Below are 20,639 nucleotides of genomic sequence, written 5' to 3' on the forward strand. Positions count from 1 at the left end.
GAGGATGATTTTCATATATATGGATACATGGTATTTGTCTATTAATAGATACAGTATTTCAGCCAAGTCATTTCCTACCATGCAGACATTTATAAGAACAGGACGCTTTATATGTCAAATGTGGTGGGTCTTGTGAGGATTTTTGCCTCTACATTACCCTTATCGGTGATCATAAAACTTGCTTTTTCAGCACTATTTCAAAGTCAGATCAAATAATTACTGTATTTACAGGAAGCATTTACATAAGCTCTTTAAAATCTGAAATCTGAACAGTAACACACCACCATAGAAAAAGTCCTAAGATTCACTTGATTTCTTTCAGTAACTTAATGCCACGTGAGAAAGCAGTTTAAAGTGTGAAAACCAGCCATGGCAGGAGTCAGCTCTATTGAAGAAAAAGCCCTTGTGACCTGCCTGACTCCACTGACCATGTTATTTTTCTTTTTCCCATGGTTCCCAGACTCTAATCTAAACTAATTGCTATTGACTTCCACTTCTTTCCACTTCTCATATCTGTGATGTTTCTGCAGAGCTGCCTTCTGCCTGCTCTGGCCGGTCAGTCCCACAGACAGACGCGTTCCCCTCTGATGAGGTGGAGGCCATCCAAACTGCACAGCTTCCCACAGCCAGCGGTCCACGCTTCTGGGCTGTTCACTACGCTGGTTTGCTTTCAGAGCCTTTTCCAGAGTCGTCTTTCATCCTTTAACCAAATCTCAAAGGCCATTCTCTACTCCTTCCTCCAGGATTCACCAGTGTCCTTCCCCTGCACGCCCAAGAGCCACAACCTGTAAAGTAGCTTGTAAAGCATCATCAGTGAACAAACTTCAGAAGGTGACTTTTTTAACGTTTTTATTTAATATTTGGATTCCAGCAGTTGTGTAGAATTAGGCTTACTGTCACAAATCCGGATATTTTTTTCTGCTGCCAATATACAGATTGCATAGATCATAATTTTGTTCTGCCAGACTGTTGCATGATTTTCTGATTCTTACAGACTGGTTCCTAGGTGATCATTCTTTGCTTTATTTAAACTGGAAAAGTGACAAATCCCAAATCAAGTTGACCAGGAACTCTGGTGCACTTACACCTTGTGTTCTAAAACCTGCATCTTTTCTTCCTGCCTGTGATTAATTTATAATTACTCCAGAGGAAAAAGAAATCATGGCACAGCTAGAGAGAAGACACAGGTCATCACTGTGCCGAGTAAGAAGGAAAGCAAGCTTTGTGCATCATATTTCCAGAATTTTCCTGGAACATCTACTTTTTGCTTCTGTTTACCTGCAAGGCTTTGGTCCTCCACCTAATATATGTCAGTATATCAAAAAGATCCGAGCATTTTCCAGGATGCTTTTCAAAAAAGAGCGGTTCACCGAAGAATGCCAATCCCATAGCAAAACATTGTGTAACACTCTTAAAAGTTATTTTATTAGAAGAAAACGAGCAATTACAAAGCTGCTACTGAGACTGAATACGTAATGCCTTACCAGAAAGTACTACCTAAAGCCGCTGATACCTCTCAGAGACACTGGTGGGAATACATCCATAACCCATAAAAGCAGTGGTCATCCATAGCATCAACTGATAGCCAACTACCTGCCACGAGGACTGGAGGCCCATCAAACGCGGTCAACAAAATCTTACTTTAATGTTGCTGTCTGTTTGCTAATGCCATTTATGTTTATACAGGGACATTTATCTTTCACAGGCCATCTTAGCCTTTTTTTTGATTCTTTATACTGTATTATCTTACCAAGCTTTAAGGATCCTCAGCTTCCCTTGAGCTTATAAGAGGCTCAGAGCTGCACAGGATCAGTTAGTCATAAACGAGGCCAGACCACAGAATTCACATCCCATTTTGTTGAGGAGAGACACTGGTAAAGGAATCATCATGGTCCAAGTGGTTGATATGCTAGGCTGTTTGTTTCCTTGCCACATGCAGATTGCACTGCCACATATTGAATTATACACAGTTATTTTGCTCCATATTGAGATTTTCCATGGATGTCTTCCATCTAAGCCCTTGAAGCAGGGCCATACTTTGACATCAACTGCCAAACTTCACTGGGCATTGGAATCAGACAAGTCCTAACATATAATTTTCCGAATAATGTGAAAGCCATTTAATGAAAATGTTATACATCATGAAATAAGAATAACTGAAGGTTTATGCTCTCATAAGAATAATTTGTGGGCTGTATCCAACCTAAATATTGGTGCATAGAATATATTACGTGGAACAATTAATAACACTTTACTGGATATACATGGTTACCGTGGTTTCTGGACATTTGAATTTCTGAATTTAGTTTTTAAAAAAAATGCACAACCCAAAACTTTAATACCATGGATTAACATTTTTTCCACCCATTTAATATGCTGAATACACAAGGACACTTTTATTTCTCAATATACACTTTATCAAATTCAATAAATTACTACATTCGCATTTTCATTAGCGGTAGTTATGGAGTTGCAGATGGCTCTTAAAATCAGTCTTTATTTCATTTTCCATGACTTTTTCATGAAGCCTGTCTTCTTAGAGATTTCTTCTTCCTTAAACATTTATGTCATGGAACGTTGGGTTGTCAGGAACACTGATTGATTTATCAGTCTTGAGTATACTGCATTGTTTCACATAGATTTCAAATCCAAACCTCACATCACTGTTACTCTATCCTATATCTTAGAGTAAAATGCACTGATGCTGACAAATTGCTTATTAGCTAAAAAAAAAAAAAAAAAATTACTTTATGTACATACCTAATAAAATAGTAAACAAATGCTTTCTCAGGTTGCTAGGACATTTCCAAAGCTCTGAAATACTCTGAGCTTCTCTCCTTTTGCCATTCACTGGATCATTTAGTGGCATGGATATCTATTGCACAGTGCCTGGCATGCCAGGCATAAAACTCCCATGCTTACCTAGAGCAGATATGCGTGCACAAGAGCCAGAGTCTGAACTTTAGCAATAGTCACCACTAAAAAAGCTCGGGGTTATGTTAGGGGAAATTTTTATTTCCCTTCTTAGGAAAAAATCTGATTTTTCAAGTCCAAATCAATCAAATGGGCATTAGATGTGGATATCTGGGGTTAGTACTCTCATTCCCTCTTTTTGTCTGTGAGTGATTACACCCATATTTCAGATCTATGTCTGTTTATCTGACGAATTTCTCAGGAGATTTTTCACATTGTCAGTGTACAGGATATTACAGGATTGATGGGTACACTGTTATTCCTTTGCCTTACTATTTTCACGTAGGGCCTCTAGGTTGCAATTTAACTCAGAACTTCCATGAGTTCTGAGCACAGGAGACACTGTACAAATGCAGAGTAACAGATAAACCCTGTCTCAAGACCTCATAAACTGAACAGACAAGAGAAAAGCGGAAGGAAAAAAAAGTGCTTCCTTATCTTGTACTGAGTGGGAAATGAGGCAGAGATGTAGCTTCTGATAAACTCACTCTCTCTGAGTAGTGTTTAATGCATGGGACTGCATCGGTCAGCATTAGTTAAGGTGGCATGATTCAGAGATTGGCAAGTTTGTGGTAGAACTGGACTGAGCTCCCTGTCCTACTCATTAGCCCTCTCATTTTATTTATGACTTCTGACTTCTCTGATGCTGTGTTTCAAAGTATTTAACAAACTATTATGACAAGTCCTGAAATCATACCTGAAACCCAAACAGTAAATTTAACAAAAATTCTCTTTAACAATGGCAGACTGCAAATCTACCCCAGCTGTGAACTCAGTTATAGCAATATATTTCAGGGGGTGGGTGAATACTCATCAGCAGAAGTATTCAACAGAAGGATACAAAAGGAAACATAAGGGCCAGAGCCTCTCGGTGATTGTGTTAGAGCAGTCACTGATACCTGGAGCTAGGATGAAATCAGAAAGCAATGGAAGAAAACTGGCACCACAGAAATTAAGTTTAATTTGTGAATAAAATAACCATTTGTTCTACATTTAATCATCTTTTTGGACCCTTAGAAAAAGAGAAATGCTTAAGGCTAAGGAAAATATTTTTAGAGAAAACCAGCAGACCACTTGAGAAGTTTTTCCTTTGATGACACTTAGTCAAAAGAAAGTGAGACCGCAGGCAGTCATTAGAGCTCTCTTCATAGTTTGCTCCGTTACCTTTGAAAGTTTACATGTCCAGCAAGTTCAGTGCAACTGGATTAGACTACAGATGCTCACTTGGAGGAGAGGTTTTGGATATTTTTTGAGCTTTTGAGCTGAAAGCATTTGGTTTTGCATAAAGCTGATAGGGTTCTAGGTGCCAAATGTTTCAGTCTGAAATTCATATATTGATTTTATTTTTATGTTGATTTTAGCAGAACTCTGAAGTCCCAGAAATAGAATCTCTTCCATCAATACCCTTTGTTTAATCTTTTGCTGAAAATACAACATGACATACAAAGATCCCTATTAGGATTATAAAGTTAGGCTGTGATTAAATGAATCTTGACTTCAGATACATTCCCTTTGCAAAAAAAACCCCACTTGCTTGATGTTAAATAACAAAGTTATCCACACTAACACTCAAGAGAGGTCACGTTGAATTCCACCTGCATTCAGGGATGCCTTGAGATGTTTCCATCCCCTTTCTTTCGTGCAGCTTTAGAAATACCTGAAGTGTTTCGTTGCACAGCATGCTTTGCTGAATAAGACTGTGACTGCTCACGCTTCTTTGTTGGACAGGAGTGCTTCACTGAAAGAGGACCTAATTCTCTGCTGATTCTGAATGCAGACGTCTCGGTTGTCTTTTTGAGAAAAGACAGTGTCATGTCAGGCCAAGTGATGGGGAACATGTCTTCTCAAGGGAACTACCTTCCTGTATGGCTTTCCTGAACACGGAGTCCGTGAAGTGACGCGGCTGTACTGTGTCTGCCTTTACACTGGGTGATCTCAAGCTGCAGGTGCAGAGGGGCAGCTTGTTTCAGATGAGCTGTCTGCCATTTGAGGAGGTTCCCGTTGCTGGAGCAGAGGACATGGCACGGAGCTGTGGGTGTGTAAGGTATACACACAGCTGTGAGGCTGTACAAGGCAAAGGACAACTGTGCAAGTCTCCTGCTCCGTGCCCGAGTCCTGACAGAGAGAATGGCATCAGTTCTGTCCATAGTTTTCACTGTCAGCCCCCGTTCAACGAGGGACACAACTAGGAGAGAACTTAAGAAGCCTTAAATGCATGGCGTAGAAATGATAACACTAAAGTGACAGCAACATAATTTGTAAGGCAAATATAACCCTGCCCCATAGCATATATGAATTGGTTACATATCCCGATTTCAAACTGGGTTTTGTATAATGGAATGCAACAGCGCACAGTCTCAGACTGTGGTGGTTCACTGGTGGATGCCAGGAGCTCCTGGAGCTCTAACTTAAGGCCATGGAAATTAAAGAAGTCCCAGAAGCTTTCACAGGATTATTCCAGCAGTAATTATTATACAAAAGAGAAACCTGAAAGAGGGAGACTGTGCACGTCTCTACCTTGGTCGCACTTTTCCTTGTTCAAACTCACAGAAAAATTATTTAGAATCATGAGCCAAAAGCTATGTAAAATCATAGTTCTCATTATTTATTTAATCATTAATTTATTAAAATGGTTTTTATGATCACCCGCAACTTCATTCTCCATATGTACTTTGTGAGGACAATTTGAGCTCGAGCTGCCTGGAATGAATCTCTCCCACTGGGTATCATACCTTGGACATTTGCTACTCCCAGAGGTTTTAGTGGGTTTAACAGCATTACCGACTATGCAGTTAAACAGCTTTAAGTTTGATATTTATTGTTTGCATAGCAGTCAAAAGTGTATCACTGTATTTACAGACGAATGTGAGGACTTAAGTCCCTTGATGTATTTTGCGTTCTTGCTTGGCAATGATTTAAATTAACAATAAGATGTGAAAGAGGGCATGCTGTTAACCACCTCAAAAAAAAGCATCTCTGGTTTTAGTTCACATCCATTTGCTGTGCATCAGTCTCTGTGTCGGTGAGCAGCTACGGATGGACCCCAGGAATCACACGTAGTTCATCCAGTACACACCTCTTCTTTCCCTCTGACACCTCACAACATTCCTATTCCTTTCAGCATTTCCAATGATCCTTATCATTGTTCACAAGCCTCTTCCTCATCTTCCCTTCATCCCTCTGATGACTCTTCAGTACGTATTTGTCTGGCTGATGCACCCTGGTGTTCACCCCACTACCTCATCCTGAAAACCACCCTTAGATTCTTAATTTTTCAACCAATTTGGTGACACAGCCCTCAGTTCCTCTGTTGTTTCTCTTCTTCTGGTACCTTTGTCCTTATCTTCAACTACCTTAAAGTATCTATTTCTTTTAACCCTTTCATTTATCCCTTGGTTTTCCAACGTCAAGAAAATGGCTGGAAAACTGTCAAGAAGAGCTTCTGTTCCTGTTGTGCAAAAAAAGTTCCAAAGCACCCTTCTTACAAAACCCCAATCCAACAAACAAAGCAAACAACCAAAACCCTCCAAAAACATGAGCAGCAGCAGGTTGTCCAAGGACACAGAGTAAAACCACAGAATTAGCAAAAGATATTTTAAATTAATGAAGCTAGTGGCCGCTCAGGCTCCCACAAAATTGATCTCTGGAGGCGTAGATCATGTTGTCCTCAAACGGTAGCAAAGAAAAAGGAACAAAAAAGCCCTCTACTTCTCCAAACAGTGATTTTTTCAGCGTTAAGAGTAAAGAGAGAGATTTTGGGAGGAGAAGGTTTTGAGAAATAAGTTCTAATATTAAAGTGACCTGAAAATAGTATTGAGCAATGTACCGTGCTTCAAGAGCAGATTTCTTTAGAAGAGAGCTGGAAAAGATGTCAGCTGCAGGTCGTTTCTTGAGCTCCCACTTGCACAAATTCAATAGTGATTAGAAAGAAAAGAAAAAAAAAAAAGAGGAACAGCATTATTGCATCTTCTGTGACAAAGTGACACTGCGGCATTACAAAAACGTGGCTGGCATTACAATCTTGCCAACTTTGGCCATCTAGTGGCATCTTTTTCACTACGAAAAATAACAAAATAAACAGTTACTACCCATCTCTATTTTTAAGATAAACAAACCCCCCAACAGTGCACGTATGTCAAGTAACGTGCCCAGAGCTACGTGATTCTGGCCGCCTTATCAATGCTGCGGCGCAGGAAGAAGTTGTGGATGTTCCAACGCTCTGCAGCCTGGTGTGCCCCAGCGCAAACGCAGGGATGTGTCAGCCTGGGTGGCTTTGCCGAGCACGAGTGACAGCTCAGGGCCAGGTTGGCGGGTGGGTTGCCTTAGGTACGACTTGCTGCCTCGTGGTGCGAGGTAAGGGCTTTATGCTGGTCCTGAGGGACGCGGCAGCAACGCAGTGGCCGTCCCCGTTGCGTTTCGCCACTTAAGAGGCGACTTTGGAGCAGAAATGACCGTGGCGAAAGAAATGCTCTGGGTCTAGCGGCGGGTCCCGCAGCACCCGTGCACCCGGCGATCTGACAGGGAGCCCTTTGCGCCGTGAGGTGTTTCGGGCGCCCCAGTCGCGGACTCCCAACAAGCACCGGTTTCCCCGGAGCTCTTGGGCCAAGGCAGCCGGGGCCTCTGCCCACCCCCGCGGCCCCTTTTCCTTCCAGGCTGTGTGATTCAAAGCCCCCGAGGCGGAAAAACCCGTGGCCCCAGGCCCGGGTGGCTGTTCAGGCTTTGCCCTGAGGCACCGCGGGCCGGGCTGGACACCACACGCCCCGGGCCGCTGCCCGAGATGGCGGGAAGCGAGCAGCCGCCGCGCTGAGGAGCCCGGCCCCGGCTCAGGGCGGCCGCCGCGGCCTAGCGCAGCTCCTGCGAGCGGCGGCGGGCGTGGCCGGCCCCGGAACTGCCTTTCCCGAGCCGCGGGGCCCCGGCGGACCCCGGCGGTACGGACCGGCGGCACTAGGCCGCGGAGCGGCGCTTCCTGCGCGGAGGCGCTGGGCAGGGCCGCGGCTCGGTCGGTTCAGCCGGTGCTCGGGTCGCGTCGCCCCGCCGGCCCCGGCTGTCCCCAGCCTGGCCATGCAGCGCTTCACGGTGAACATCAAGCTGCCGGCGCGGACGCTGACGGGGGCCCTCAGCGCGCCGAACAGGGGGGCGGCGGACTGGTGAGGGGCCGGGCCGCGGGGCCGGGCGGCGGTGGACGGTCTGCCGGGGTCGGGGAGGGTTGAGGGGCGGCTGAGGCGGCCCCCGGGTCTCGTCCTCTGCCGTTCCCTCGCTGGAGAGGCTGGCAGGGAGCTGCTGCTGTCCGGCTCTCGAGCAAGAACGAAGCCGTGGCCGTAGATGAGCGTGGGCCAGTGGCTTCTGGCAATGACGTTGGTTTCTCTAGGCAGGGGTCTTGCTGGTGCAATGAACTGCAGAGATCGGGGCAGCTTCTGGTTTCTGTTTCCCTTGCTTGATGTACAAAGCCAGTACCTATGTTGGGTTTTTGCATTCGTTGCTCTGAACGATGAGTTCACCCAGCTGTGCTATAAAGCACTACCCTAATACTGCTGAGTCTTAGGGAGAGAACATAAATGAGCTGAACCAAGTTGTTTTTTTTAAAACTGTGGCTTTTAGGTTTGTCGGCTCGCAAAGCAGCGAACGCTGCGGTTCTCTGAAGTTTTTAGTTTGAAACTTTGTTTTTCCTCCTTTGTTCCCACTTGCTTGGCGTTCACCACAGCTTTATAATTGTCATCAGTGGCCGCATCAACCTCTCCTGAAGTCAGACAAGCCTCAGCAGATTTTCGATATTACTGTAATAATTGTTCACATGCTCCTTTTTTGCCTTAAAAAAAAAAAAATAAAGAGATGCAATTAATTATACAATTGCAAATATATTGCTTACCTGCGTGCTTATATAAAAAATTTGGGAACGCTCTTCATGAATTCCTATGTGATGTCTTAAATTTACAGAAGAGTAGTTTCATAGATAGACACAGAGAGATGATTTGCAGTGGCTTAGGGTTCCATCAGCAAATGGTTCAGCAGACAGTGCAGCAGTGGCATTTTATAATGCTTTTGAGTTTTATATTATTAAATAATTTTTACTGCTTGATGTTTGTGTTTAGTAGCATGCATTCAACTTACCAAAAAAAAGCCTCATTCTTGATGTGAAATGCTTTTTGTTCTTTTTGCTTGTTTGATGATGATATATGCTTTTCTAGGGGCTGGCAAGGTTTGATTGCATATGGATGTCATTCTCTTGTGCTGATAGTTGATGCCAATACTGCTCAGACTTTACAGGTTTTGGAAAGACACAAAGCTAGTGTTGTCAAGGTGAGATGTACATGTTTTTAAGGTATATTACTTATTCTGGTATATATATTATTTTTCTAAAACACTGTAAATACTTGACATTACATTGCACTAGATTTTCACATAAATTCTGTTGTAAAATACCCATATTTTACGTGACCTCTTTTACAGCTAAATCAAACCGTACGTGCTGGAATTTGAGCTGAGGTTGATGTATACCTTTGTAGAATGTATAGAATATACAGAAGCGTTTGGTAGTGTTATAGAGCACAGACAGAAATGTTTCTAAGAAAGCTCTTAGCATGACAGAATTTCAAATGAACATTACAAAATATCAGATGAATCTCTTTATTGATGCCCTTGCTGATCTTTCCTGTTGTGGGGGTAACCAGTATACCATTCGACTAGAAAGTTACTTTTAAGTTTTTACTTCTGTTCCTATCTATAGAAAAGGAACAACAGCAGACAAACCCAAACATTTATTTTAGCGATTAAAAATGGCTAAAATTTAAGCTTAAGTGTAGGGTACCTGTACTTTCCTTTGAAGGTTCTTGACTTGAAATTGCGGAGCATTTGGCATTGGGTCAAGTGTGGAACAGGATGTATTTCTTTGATACATCATTTCTTTGACTGTGGAGAATGACTGATTCAGTCAGGGTTTAGCGGAATGTTTGGCTGGCAGATGTAATGTTTGATAGTCCCTAGCCCAAATGCTATATTAGAAGGCAGTCAGTAATTTATGAAGAAAAACAGATTTTTAAATAGGGGGATTTTGGTGGTTTTTGTAGTAAAAGAAAAAGTTTGAATGTGCCTTCTGGAAATTGCACGCTATTTTTTCCCCGCATGTAATTTCCTTTAAATAGGCCATCTTCATATAGATACACTAATACTATATCACAAATGGCTACTTTGGTATTTTAAAATTAAACACAATTATTTTGTCTTTGGGTTTGATAATTTACTGGCTTCTGTGACATCATGTTCTGATGATGTCTTTCTGCATACTGAAGAGCTTCAATTTTTTGGTGAGTTGTTTTAAAATTTCAGTACATTCAGTAGTTACACAGGTGGCGGTGTTTATGTATCTTTATATAGTATAATGTGTTTCTGTGCTACAGAGTCCAATTAGGTGTGCTTTTTTATGATAATAAACAAACTGTTCAAATCCTGGGCGAAAATACTGGGTAGGGCAAAAGTGTTACAGATCCATACAAGATCTTGGCCAGGAGCCATATAGATAACAATACTGTAGCATTTAAAAATGGTCATAAGGTTTAGGAATTAGTTTTGCTTGATTAGAGGGAATTTTGAAACTGGCTGGCAAAAAGGAAGGTAGAAGGGTTAGGTTTCAAAATAGATACTTTATGTCATTTTTTGAGACTTTTGTGCTGTGACATGTTTAAAAATAATGCTAAAATGTCACAAAGGACAGAAAACTGATTTCTTCCAGCATGTTTGTATACTTGCCCCAATCTTTCGCTGAATCTTGAGGATTGTCAGAGTTGCCCAAACGTTGCTGTCAGCTTAGAGCTTGTGCTGCTGATATGAATAATCTCTCTGAGGACAAATGTGAGGCAATTTACCTGACTTTCAATAAGGAGAGGTTATTTCTGTTATCTCAGAGCAAAGGTATGTACACAACAGCAACCACGGAGCAAGCGGCACTCTGTTAATCAATACCTTTGCTTTCCTTTTGGCAACTTGTTTGGGTAAGCTTACCATTAGCCTCAGTTGTCTTTAGGCAACCCTTTAAAATGAACAAATCAATTCCAGTGTCTGTAATTGTGTAAAAAAAATAGAAAATGTAAGTGGTACAGAGGTAGCAGCTATAATGATGACTCTGCTTTAAAATTTTCCACTTAGCTTAGATAATAAGTTGTAGCAAAATTAGTTTTTGATCTATCTAGTGATAGCATTTCAGTGTGCTTCAGTTACATTCGCTAGCTTTGAGAAGTAACATTATTTCAATAGGAAACCAAATGCTGAAATCCAAATAGTTTTTATGTAATTTATAAGATAATTTTTCAAAATCACTATCTGGTGCTTTATTAACAGAAATAGACTGTAAGAAAATGACAAGTTTATGAGAAGGAAAAATGAAGAGAAGTTCTGTTCTGCTTTAAGAAGTAGACATTTGTCCTGGTTTCAGCTGGGATAGAGTTAATTTTCTTTCTAGTAGCTGGTATATTGTTATGTTTTGGATTTAGTATGAGAATAATGTTGATAACATCCTGATGTTTTCAGTTGTTGCTAAGTAGTCTTCAGACTAAGGCAAGGATTTTTCAGCTTCTGATGCCCAGCTAGCAAGAAGGCTGGAGGGGCACAAGAAGTTGGGAGGGGACACAGCCAGGACAGCTGACCCAAACTGGCCAAAGGGCTATACCATACCATGTGACGTCATGCCCAGTATATAAACTGGGGGGAGTTGGCCTGGGGGGAATCGCTGCTCGGGAACTAACTGGGCATTGTTCAGTGAGTGGTGAGCAATTGCATTGCGCATCACTTGTTTTGTATATTCCAGTCCTTCTATTATTATTGTCATTTCATTATTATTATTATTATAATTTTTATTATTTTCTTCCTTTCTGTCCTGTTAAACTGTCTTTATCTCGACCCACGAGTTCTACTTTTTTTTTTTCTCTGATTCTCTCCCCCATCCCACTGGGTTGGGGGGAGTGAGTGAGCAGCTGCATGGTACTTAATTGCTGGCTGGGGTTAAAGCACGACAGTCCTTTTTGGCACCCAACGTGGGGCACGAAGGGTTGAGATAACAGATCTGACCAGACCGTGTTAAAACAAATTTGTTACAAGCATTCATTATGTTAGTTTAATAGTCACTGGCTGGTCACAATGTTGATTTATTGGCTCTTAGAGTTGTGGCGCTCGTTTTTAGAGTTATGTATCACCTCACTTGCTATATATAGTCCCTGTGCTGCTGCTTATCATCTGTGGGAGGTGGATTAAGGTTTTTGCTTTGATGTACTGTGTAACACTGGCTTATGGTATGATAAAATTATTGGTTGTGGGACTAATCCGGTATTTGTACTCAGCATTATTGTCTACTGTATGCTTTGGGAGCCATTTGTGGGAAACTATTAATAATTACACCCTTTTCCTTTTCTCCTCAGAGCACCAATCTACGGGTGAAACACCTTTCTTCCCTTTCCCCTTCTCCTCCAGGCTAATTACAATAGTGTCTGAGAATTTTGAAAATTTTGAGTATCCTTGGGATGTTGAAGCTGGCATGATCCTATTGCTAGGAACTAGCATGCTCCTGAATGTGGTTCAGGTCTTGTTTAGGGTTAAACAACTATTTAAGAATATCACCTGGAGATCTTCCCCGAGGCAGGGTGTGTGGGATAGTATGGGCAAATGCCTAGGGTGCTGGGCACCTCCGGCGTTTTGGAACTTCACCCTTGAACAAGTGCAGAATCCTGAAAAACTAGTGGAACATTTGGAAAAAGTATGATGTCACCCTGACAATTCCAGGGAGACACAAATCACTGCAATGTGCTGGGGCCTGGCCCATGCCTACCGAGCCTTGTTCAACGCTGTTCAGTACCCTCAAGGGGAAGAGAAGGTCTCTGGATCTGGCAACAAAATAACAGGCACTGTGGCCACTCCAGCCCCAGCAACAGGCACTACAGCTGAACCAGAGAACCAACCCGTACCAGTATCAGTTGCCCCCATACAGAAGAAGAAATATACAAAAAAATCAGTTCACTTGGTGAGGGATGAAGATGAACCAGGGTCATCACGAGAACGGGAGGAAGAGGCAGAACCAGAGGTAATCACCTGATCCCTATCCCTGAGTGAGTTGTGGGATATGTGAAAACATTTCAGCCATTGTCCAGGTGAGCAGATTATCACCTGGCTGCTCCATTGCTGGGACAATGGGGCTAGTAGCCTGGAATTAGAGGGTAGGGAAGCCAAGCAGCTGGGATCGCTTTCTAGGGAAAGTGGCATTGACAAGGCAATTGGAAAAGGGACACAAGCCCTCATCTAGCCCCTGGAGGTGACTCCTGTCAAGCGTGAAGTAAAGGTACCCCTTCAAGGAAGATGTTCCATGTCAACCAGGCAAGTGGACCGCCATGGAAAGAGGTATCCAGTACCTGAGGGAATTAGCCATGCTAGACACGATTTATTATGACCCGGACAACACACAATTACCCAGAGGTCCAGACGAAGTCCAATGCACACGACGTGGGTGGCGGAAGTTTGTACGGAGCGCACCATCGTCGTATGCCAACCCATTGGCAGTACTGACCTGGAAAGATGAAGAGGCACCAACGGTGGATGAAATGGCTCGCCAACTCCAGCAGTATGAAGAAAACCTCTTTTGCTCCCTACGAGCCTGCATCTTGGCTGTGGAGAAGCTGTCCTGGGATTTCCAGCAATTCAAAGAGGATATGTCCTACTCCTCACCTGTACGGACCAGTATCTCAGCTATTAGGAGTGAGTATTCCTCTGCCCAAGAGAGAGAATATAGAAAGTACACACCACGAGGTGCCCTGTGGTTTTGTGTGACCACAGAGAGGTTGTGAGGAAGTGGGATGGAAAACCTACCTGGGTCCTAGATGCACGGGTACCTGAGTTGCGAGGAAAAAATAACCACAAAAGGGGATTCTTCCAGGAAAAATGCCAGTCCAGTGTCCAAACAGAGTAGAAGGGCTGATCTTATTTCTGATCCTCTCGAAGGTACTTCTAAGTCATTTTTACAAGAAGTGGGTAATGGATACTCTGACCAGGATTAGAGGGGCTTTGCCTCCAGCCAGGTGGAGGAAAGGGACAACCAGGTTTATTGGACTGTGTGGATTTGATGGCTGGGCACGTTAGACACACAGGAGTATAAAGGCTCTAGTAGACACCAATGCATAGTGTACTCTAACGCTATCGAGTTATAAAGGGGCAGAACCCATCTGTATTTCTGGTGTGACAGGGGGATCCCAACAGTTAACTGTATTGGAGGCTGAAGTAAGCCTAACTGGGAATGAATGGCAGAAACACCCCATTGTGACTGGCCCAGAGGCTCTGTGCATCCTTGGCATAGACTATCTCAGGAGAGGGTATTTTAAGGACCCAAAGGGGTATTGGTGGGCTTTTGGTATAGCTGACTTGGAGACGGAGGGAATTAAACAGCTGCCTACCCTGCCTTGTCTCTCTCAGGACCCTTCGATTGTGGGGTTGCTGAGGGTTGAAGAACAAGTGCCAGTTGCTACCACAACGGTGCACCGGTGGCAATATCGCACAAACAGAGACTCCCTGATTCCCATTCATAAGTTGATTCATTGACTGGAGAGCCAAGGAGTCATCAGCAAAACTCCCTCACTGTTTAATGGTTCCATATAGCCAGTGCGAAAGTCTAATGGGGAGTGGAGACTAACAGTTGACCGCTGCTGAGTGCTGCTGTGCCAGACACACTAGAACTTCACTATGAACTGGAGTCAAAGGCAGCCAAGTGGTACGCCACAATTAATATTGCTAACACATTTTTCTCAATCCCTCTGGCAGCAGAGTGCTGGCCACAGTTTGCTTTTGCTTGGAGGGGCATCCAGTACACCTGGAATTGACTGCCCAGGGATGGAAACACAGCCCCACCATTTGCCATGGACTAATCCAGACTGCACTGGAAAAGGGTGAAGCTCCAGAACACCTGCAATATGTTGATGACATCATCGTATGGGACAACACAGCAGAAGAAAGACTGGTATGACAGGTGGAGCCCAAAGTCATGGACTAAATGAACTCAATGGACATTTTATAGGGATGGCCCATACACTAAAGGAATGATATCTCTGTGTATCTATCTATCTATCTATCTACCTATATCAAAGGACAGAAAAGGTAATGGTAATTAATTAGGATGTATTGGAAAGTATGGAACCTGAGCATGATGTAAATGGTATAGAATAAGGGGTGGATACTGTCCTGGTTTCAGCTGGGATAGAGTTAAGTTTCTTTCTAGTAGCTGGTATATTGTTATGTTTTGGATTTAGTAGGAGAAGAATGTTGATAACACCCTGATGTTTTCAGTTGTTGCTAAGTAGTGTTTAGACTAAGGCAAGGATTTTTCAGCCTCTCATGCCCAGCCAGCAAGAAGGCTGGAGGGGCACAAGAAGTTGGGAGGGGACACAGCGAGGACAGCTGACCCAAGCTGGCCAAAGGGGTATTCCATACCATGTGACGTCATGCCCAGTATATAAACTGGCGGGAGTTGGCCTGGGGGGAATCACTGCCTGGGAACTAACTGGGCATTGTTCAGCAAGTGGTGAGCATTGCATTGTGCATCACTTGTTTTGTATGTTCCAATTCTTTTATTATTATTACTGTCATTTTTATTATTATTATTATTATTATTATTATTATTATTATTATTTTCTTCCTTTCTGTCCTGTTAAACTGTCTTTATCTCAACCCACGAGTTTTACTTTTTTTTTTTTTTCTCCGATTCTCTTCCCCATCCCACTGGGTGGAGGGAGTGAGTGAGTGGCTGCTTGGTGCTTAGTTGCTGGCTGGGGTTAAACCACGACTACATTATGAGGCCATGATCATTGCAGATACCTTTATATGCATTTGCAAGAAATTTTCTTCAATTCCTAACTGACTTTTTTTTGTTTGTGAATGCTAAAAGCATAGATAAGCTGGAGGGGATCTGTAAGAAGTCTGCTGTGTAGAGGTTCACACCAGCAAACTCAGTCTACAGGGGATCTTCCCCAAAACCCATGCATCAGATTTGAAAAATTTCAAAACACACCACTATCTACAATAAGAAAGCAAAGAGAAAAGCTATTGTTTCATAATCCTTCTACAGTCTGTTTAACTACTTTTCTTTAAATACTTCCTGGCCCTTGGCTGTCGTAACAGCGTCTGGAATAGGTAATGGTTTCAGTGAAAATGGATCCATGTTAGTTGTCCGTATGTCCAGATGGTGTTTGTGGGATACCGATAACTTTGTATGGAGTGGATTATATCTGATTTTTTTTTTTTGTGCCTTTACAAAGAGTACTTGAAAGAGTATTTTTACAAAAGAAAACGTAATTACAGGAGCAATTTTTTGATTGAGTATTGAAATTTCATTTGTGCCTGTTCTGATATGCTAATAAACAGTGATAATAAAGTTCTTTTAATCAGGTGAGATAGACTGTGAAAATTAAAAACTACTTCACCTCTGTTTCCTGTTTCTGACCAATGCTTCTATATTTTGAAGTCAGGGTAGAGAGGCAGGGACCAGTACAGTAAGAAAATAATTTCTTTTAGCAGAGGGATCAGGTCATGTGTGGGGACTTTGCTGGAGCAGTGCAACTGCAGTGCGTAAAGAGGGCTTACGGTCTTAGAAAGCCACGAGCTCTGGTTGAGACTGACTGTGTTAAAGGTCTCCTTTTTGTTGTTCATAGCTTGGTGACAGGTCCTCCCTTGGGAAATGATGCTTTCCAGACTTGGAATTTGCTTCGAAGTAATACATATTTTACTGAAGAAGAAACAGCTTTGCAGTTTTCTATAATTACTTTTTTTTAATAGCTACATAACTACATGCAGGTATCCTCATGGGTAATTTTTTTTTTGAACAGCAGGGAAGCAGGAATTGCAACACTGAAATTTGAAGGTAGAGGAGAGTCTCCCAAGAATTCTTTGTGATTCTGGTAGAAACACACTTTGGGTTTATAGCTAGAGCTCTTTGAAGATTGCTTGCTGTACATGTTTAATGTTTGTTTAATTTATTCAGCTAGGCTTTTGAGATGCATCCTGGTCACACCTCTGAGAGGGGTAGCACAAAGGTGGCTACAGTCCTCTGAATGCTGTTATAAATCTAATTCATGTTGCAAAGTTAGTGGTGCTAATGATAATTCTTTTTCTATTTCTATTTTTTTTTAATGTCTTGCTTTCAATATCTGCAAAAGGGGTTGTGTTTGGCCTCACCCTTTCTCTGTCGGGTACTGTGACAGAACACAGCTAGCTAGCTACAACATCATTTTTGTAGCAGGTAAATTCCCTTTAGCTTAGCGTTAAGGTTTCTCTATTCTGTTAGTATCTTCAGTCTCTTTTAGGGGCAGAAGTTTGCCTTTAAAGCAGATAACAAAACAAGTCCATATTGAATAGATAAGGAAGGAGTCAGTGTCACCTCTTCATAATTTCTGGAGAATTGTAGACAGAAAGTTTCAAATTTCAAGACGCGTAGTTTTCGTAAGTATCACCAACTTGCAAGCCTGTGCAGCTTGAAGTCCCAAACCAGAAAGTGGTATGTGGAAATCAGCAGTGGCAACATGCTGAAAAGGATGAAGAAGATAGCAAATGTCAGTAATAGCTCAACAAGAGGCAATGCATAGATGAAAGACTAACCTTCCGTTCTCCCCAACACCATAGTATACTTGTATTTGACAGATTAGGAAAATGACATGTTTTAGGATGTATATAAAAGTTGGGTGGTAAATTTTTAACTTTTGTTTGTTTGGAAATCAGTGGGTATAGGTTTGCGGATGCCCACAGAACCTTAAACGTTGCCATTTAGTTTCTTCTAAGTATTTGAGTAAACTTTTTACACATATATATAGCATATATTTATGGATTGTTGTAGTTACCTTCAGGAACAAGGACTGTTGATTTATGTAATTTGAAAATATCAACCATACAGTCATGCAGCACAATTGCAACATACCTTAAATTTGCACAACGGATGGTAGCTTAAAGGTATGCCTACACAGATGCTATTAACGTTAACTATTACTATGCTTTTTTGTTATTTGTTTATCCACCTGAAAATATGAAGTATGGTGTCTTTGTTATATATGTTTGCCTCCTTTGACCAATTATCATCTGTATCTTCAGGTTAAATGGGCTAAAGAAAATTACCATCACAATATTGGCTCTCCATATTCTTTACGTTTAGCTTCTGCTGATGTTACTGGAAAAATAATTGTATGGGATGTGGCAACAGGAACAGCTCGTTGTGAAATACAAGAACACGCCAAACCAATTCAAGGTAACGATAGTGCATGATGTTTGCATGGAAGTTACTTTATGGAGCATTGTGTACAAATCCATCACATAGGTTTTGTAAACTATGCTCAGTTCTGCCATTGAATTTTACTGTTGGGATTACTAGCCTTCTGTATGTTTGTTTACTCATTTTATGTGTAAATGTAAGATTTACTGTCTCCCAGAGGGATGCTGTGAGATTTAATTCATTATGGTAATATTTTCCAAGATCTTCTGACAAAAAAGTTAGAATCTATTTTTATTAATGTTATTGATTGAAATAATATTTACAGTGTCAAGTGCATCTTCCTGCTTTTGAATTGGGGATGTAGTGCAGTTTGCATTGCACCTGAATGTTAATGCCATCCGTAGTGGTGTAGTACTTTAACAGTTATGACGTTGCTGTAAGTTAAGAGTTTTGATTATGTACATATACTTTGATAATTATTTAGGTAGTTCATTATATAGCTAATTCTGATCAAATATACTAGCAAGATAACATACATTTGCAATATAACTAGAGCAGGTTTTTTTGAAAATCTGTGCAGTTGTCCGATTCACAGCAGCAGGGAGGCTTTTCTATGCGTAGCAATATTAAGATGCGAAAAGTGAAATGGAGAAAGAGGAAGATACTGTGTAAATTTTAGTGTAGAAGACAGTTGTAAATAAGGTAGGTTTCACATAGAGTTGGTAGTATGAAGTCTTGAAACTGAGTATGACACGTGAATTAGGTTTCAAGTGTAATTAAGTAGACATAAATGGTAAGAGTTAACACAGTCAAGAGAAAGAGGAAATTTTGAGATGGTATAAATAACTGGTGCTGGCTTTTATTTGAGGAAGTTAGCGGTGGTATTTGCTGCTTTTGATTCTGTTCTGTGGGTGGTAGCCCAGTGCAGCTGGGAAGGTCTTAAAAATACCCAGTAAACTCTACCCGAACAGTTCTGGGCAGCTGGATATTTGAAGACTCTTTATCCCATTACCAGAGAAAAAAATCATGATCTCATTCAGGAATTTCACAAGTCTCTGGGGGAAGTAAAAAACTAAAGCAAAACCCAACCAACCAACCAAAATCCCACAAAAAAACCCCAAACAAACAAAAAAAAGCCTGGAGAAAGGAGCTATGCATTTATGATGATGTAAGCTGTAGAAGATTTATGTTTGCTTGTGCTAGAGGGAGAAATGTCTAGAAGCCTGGCATAGAGGTCAGTACTATCTTAATTGGCCTGATGAAGGAGAGAGAATGGAAAATGTAGCCACTGGCCAGGTATAACACAATTAAGAGATATTGGAAAGGAATAATTAAGTGTCTTTATCCTTGCTTCTTTTTGTGCTCATCTATTAGTAAGGTGTCATCCATCAAATGCTCCATTTCATTAGTTAGCATCTTGTACTTTGTCAATGAAAAAGTTAAGGTAGTGGTTAGAACTCGGAAGAGGGAATCAAAAGATCTAGACTTCATTGCTTGGTGCATCACACACTCAATATCGTTTTTACTATTGCTTTAATAGGTGCAGTTTGTAGTTGATAGTAGTACTCTCCTACTATTGTAAAACTTGGGGTTTTGCTTCTAATTACTTGTGGTAGACACTCTTTTGTCTATTGGAACCACTCTTAACAGAGCTGACCAGGAGCTGACTGGCTAGGCTGGTGGAATCTGGTTAGCTTTGTGGCTGTGCTCCTGTGGCTGGTCTGCTTCCAGTACCTGAGCTGATGCTGCCAGTGACCTGCTGCCAGCATCAGACTGGTTCTTTCGGAATTAGCTGGGAGGGATAACTCCGCAAGTACAGCAGCATCTACATGCTCTGCTGCATGTTCTGGATTTTTGTTCATTGCTACTGCTGTCCACGCTAGCGATATGTCTACAAATTATTTCTGAAGTAAAATTTAGAACACTTCCCGCCCCCACCAGGAAACTACCATAATGGCTTTCTAAGAATAATTTATAGGTTATTTGGACTATTTTAAAAGCTTGTGATGATGCTTGTGTTATATGTCGTTTTTTTGTTTTCAGTTCTATTATTTGAAAGCCCACTTATGAAATCAAGTTGTTTGGCTTTTGTTATTATTCTGTTTTTATAAATCCTGTGAAAGTAGATACAGCATTGTAAGTCTGTAAGTCTGATAGTAGGACACTGAAAATTTATTCTATTGACTGCAGTTAATTTTACTAGTTTTATTTCTTTTTGTGTGTTTGTTATAAGTTGCATTATATTTACTCCTGACATCAATTCACTGAATGTTTGGTGGAGTTTTGACCATGCCATTTGAAGATTTCTGCAGGTTTTCAGTTGCAATGAAGGCTTTCCAATCTGCTGGGTGAGAAAAAAAGTTAATAAGCAACAGAATTAAAATTCTGTTCTGCCCTCAGTCCCTCATTTGATTCAGCAATAACCTCTAACAAAAGCAGCTTCTTTTCC

At 41.6% G+C, this 20,639-nt stretch overlaps 1 protein-coding gene across 6 annotated transcripts in view; it reads left to right on the top strand.

Moving 5' to 3' along the window:
* The first annotated feature begins 7,958 nt into the window (after positions 1-7,958).
* WDR11 (WD repeat domain 11) overlaps positions 7,959-20,639 on the top strand; it is a 52,636-nt gene continuing 39,955 nt past the window's right edge. For 4 of the 6 annotated variants that reach the window (XM_052799097.1, XM_052799098.1, XM_052799099.1 and 1 more), the window contains exons 1-3: positions 7,961-8,120; positions 9,159-9,270; positions 18,073-18,226. In XM_052799097.1, the coding sequence (XP_052655057.1) occupies positions 8,035-8,120; positions 9,159-9,270; positions 18,073-18,226 (352 nt within the window). In that variant the 5' untranslated portion in view covers positions 7,961-8,034. Of the gene's footprint in view, positions 8,121-9,158; positions 9,271-18,072; positions 18,227-20,639 lie in introns of all 6 variants that reach the window. The other 2 variants (XR_008236907.1, XM_052799101.1) reach the window with 1 other exon arrangement.

Source organism: Harpia harpyja, chromosome 10, assembly GCF_026419915.1.
Source record: "Harpia harpyja isolate bHarHar1 chromosome 10, bHarHar1 primary haplotype, whole genome shotgun sequence".
NCBI classification, from domain to species: Eukaryota; Metazoa; Chordata; class Aves; order Accipitriformes; family Accipitridae; genus Harpia; species Harpia harpyja.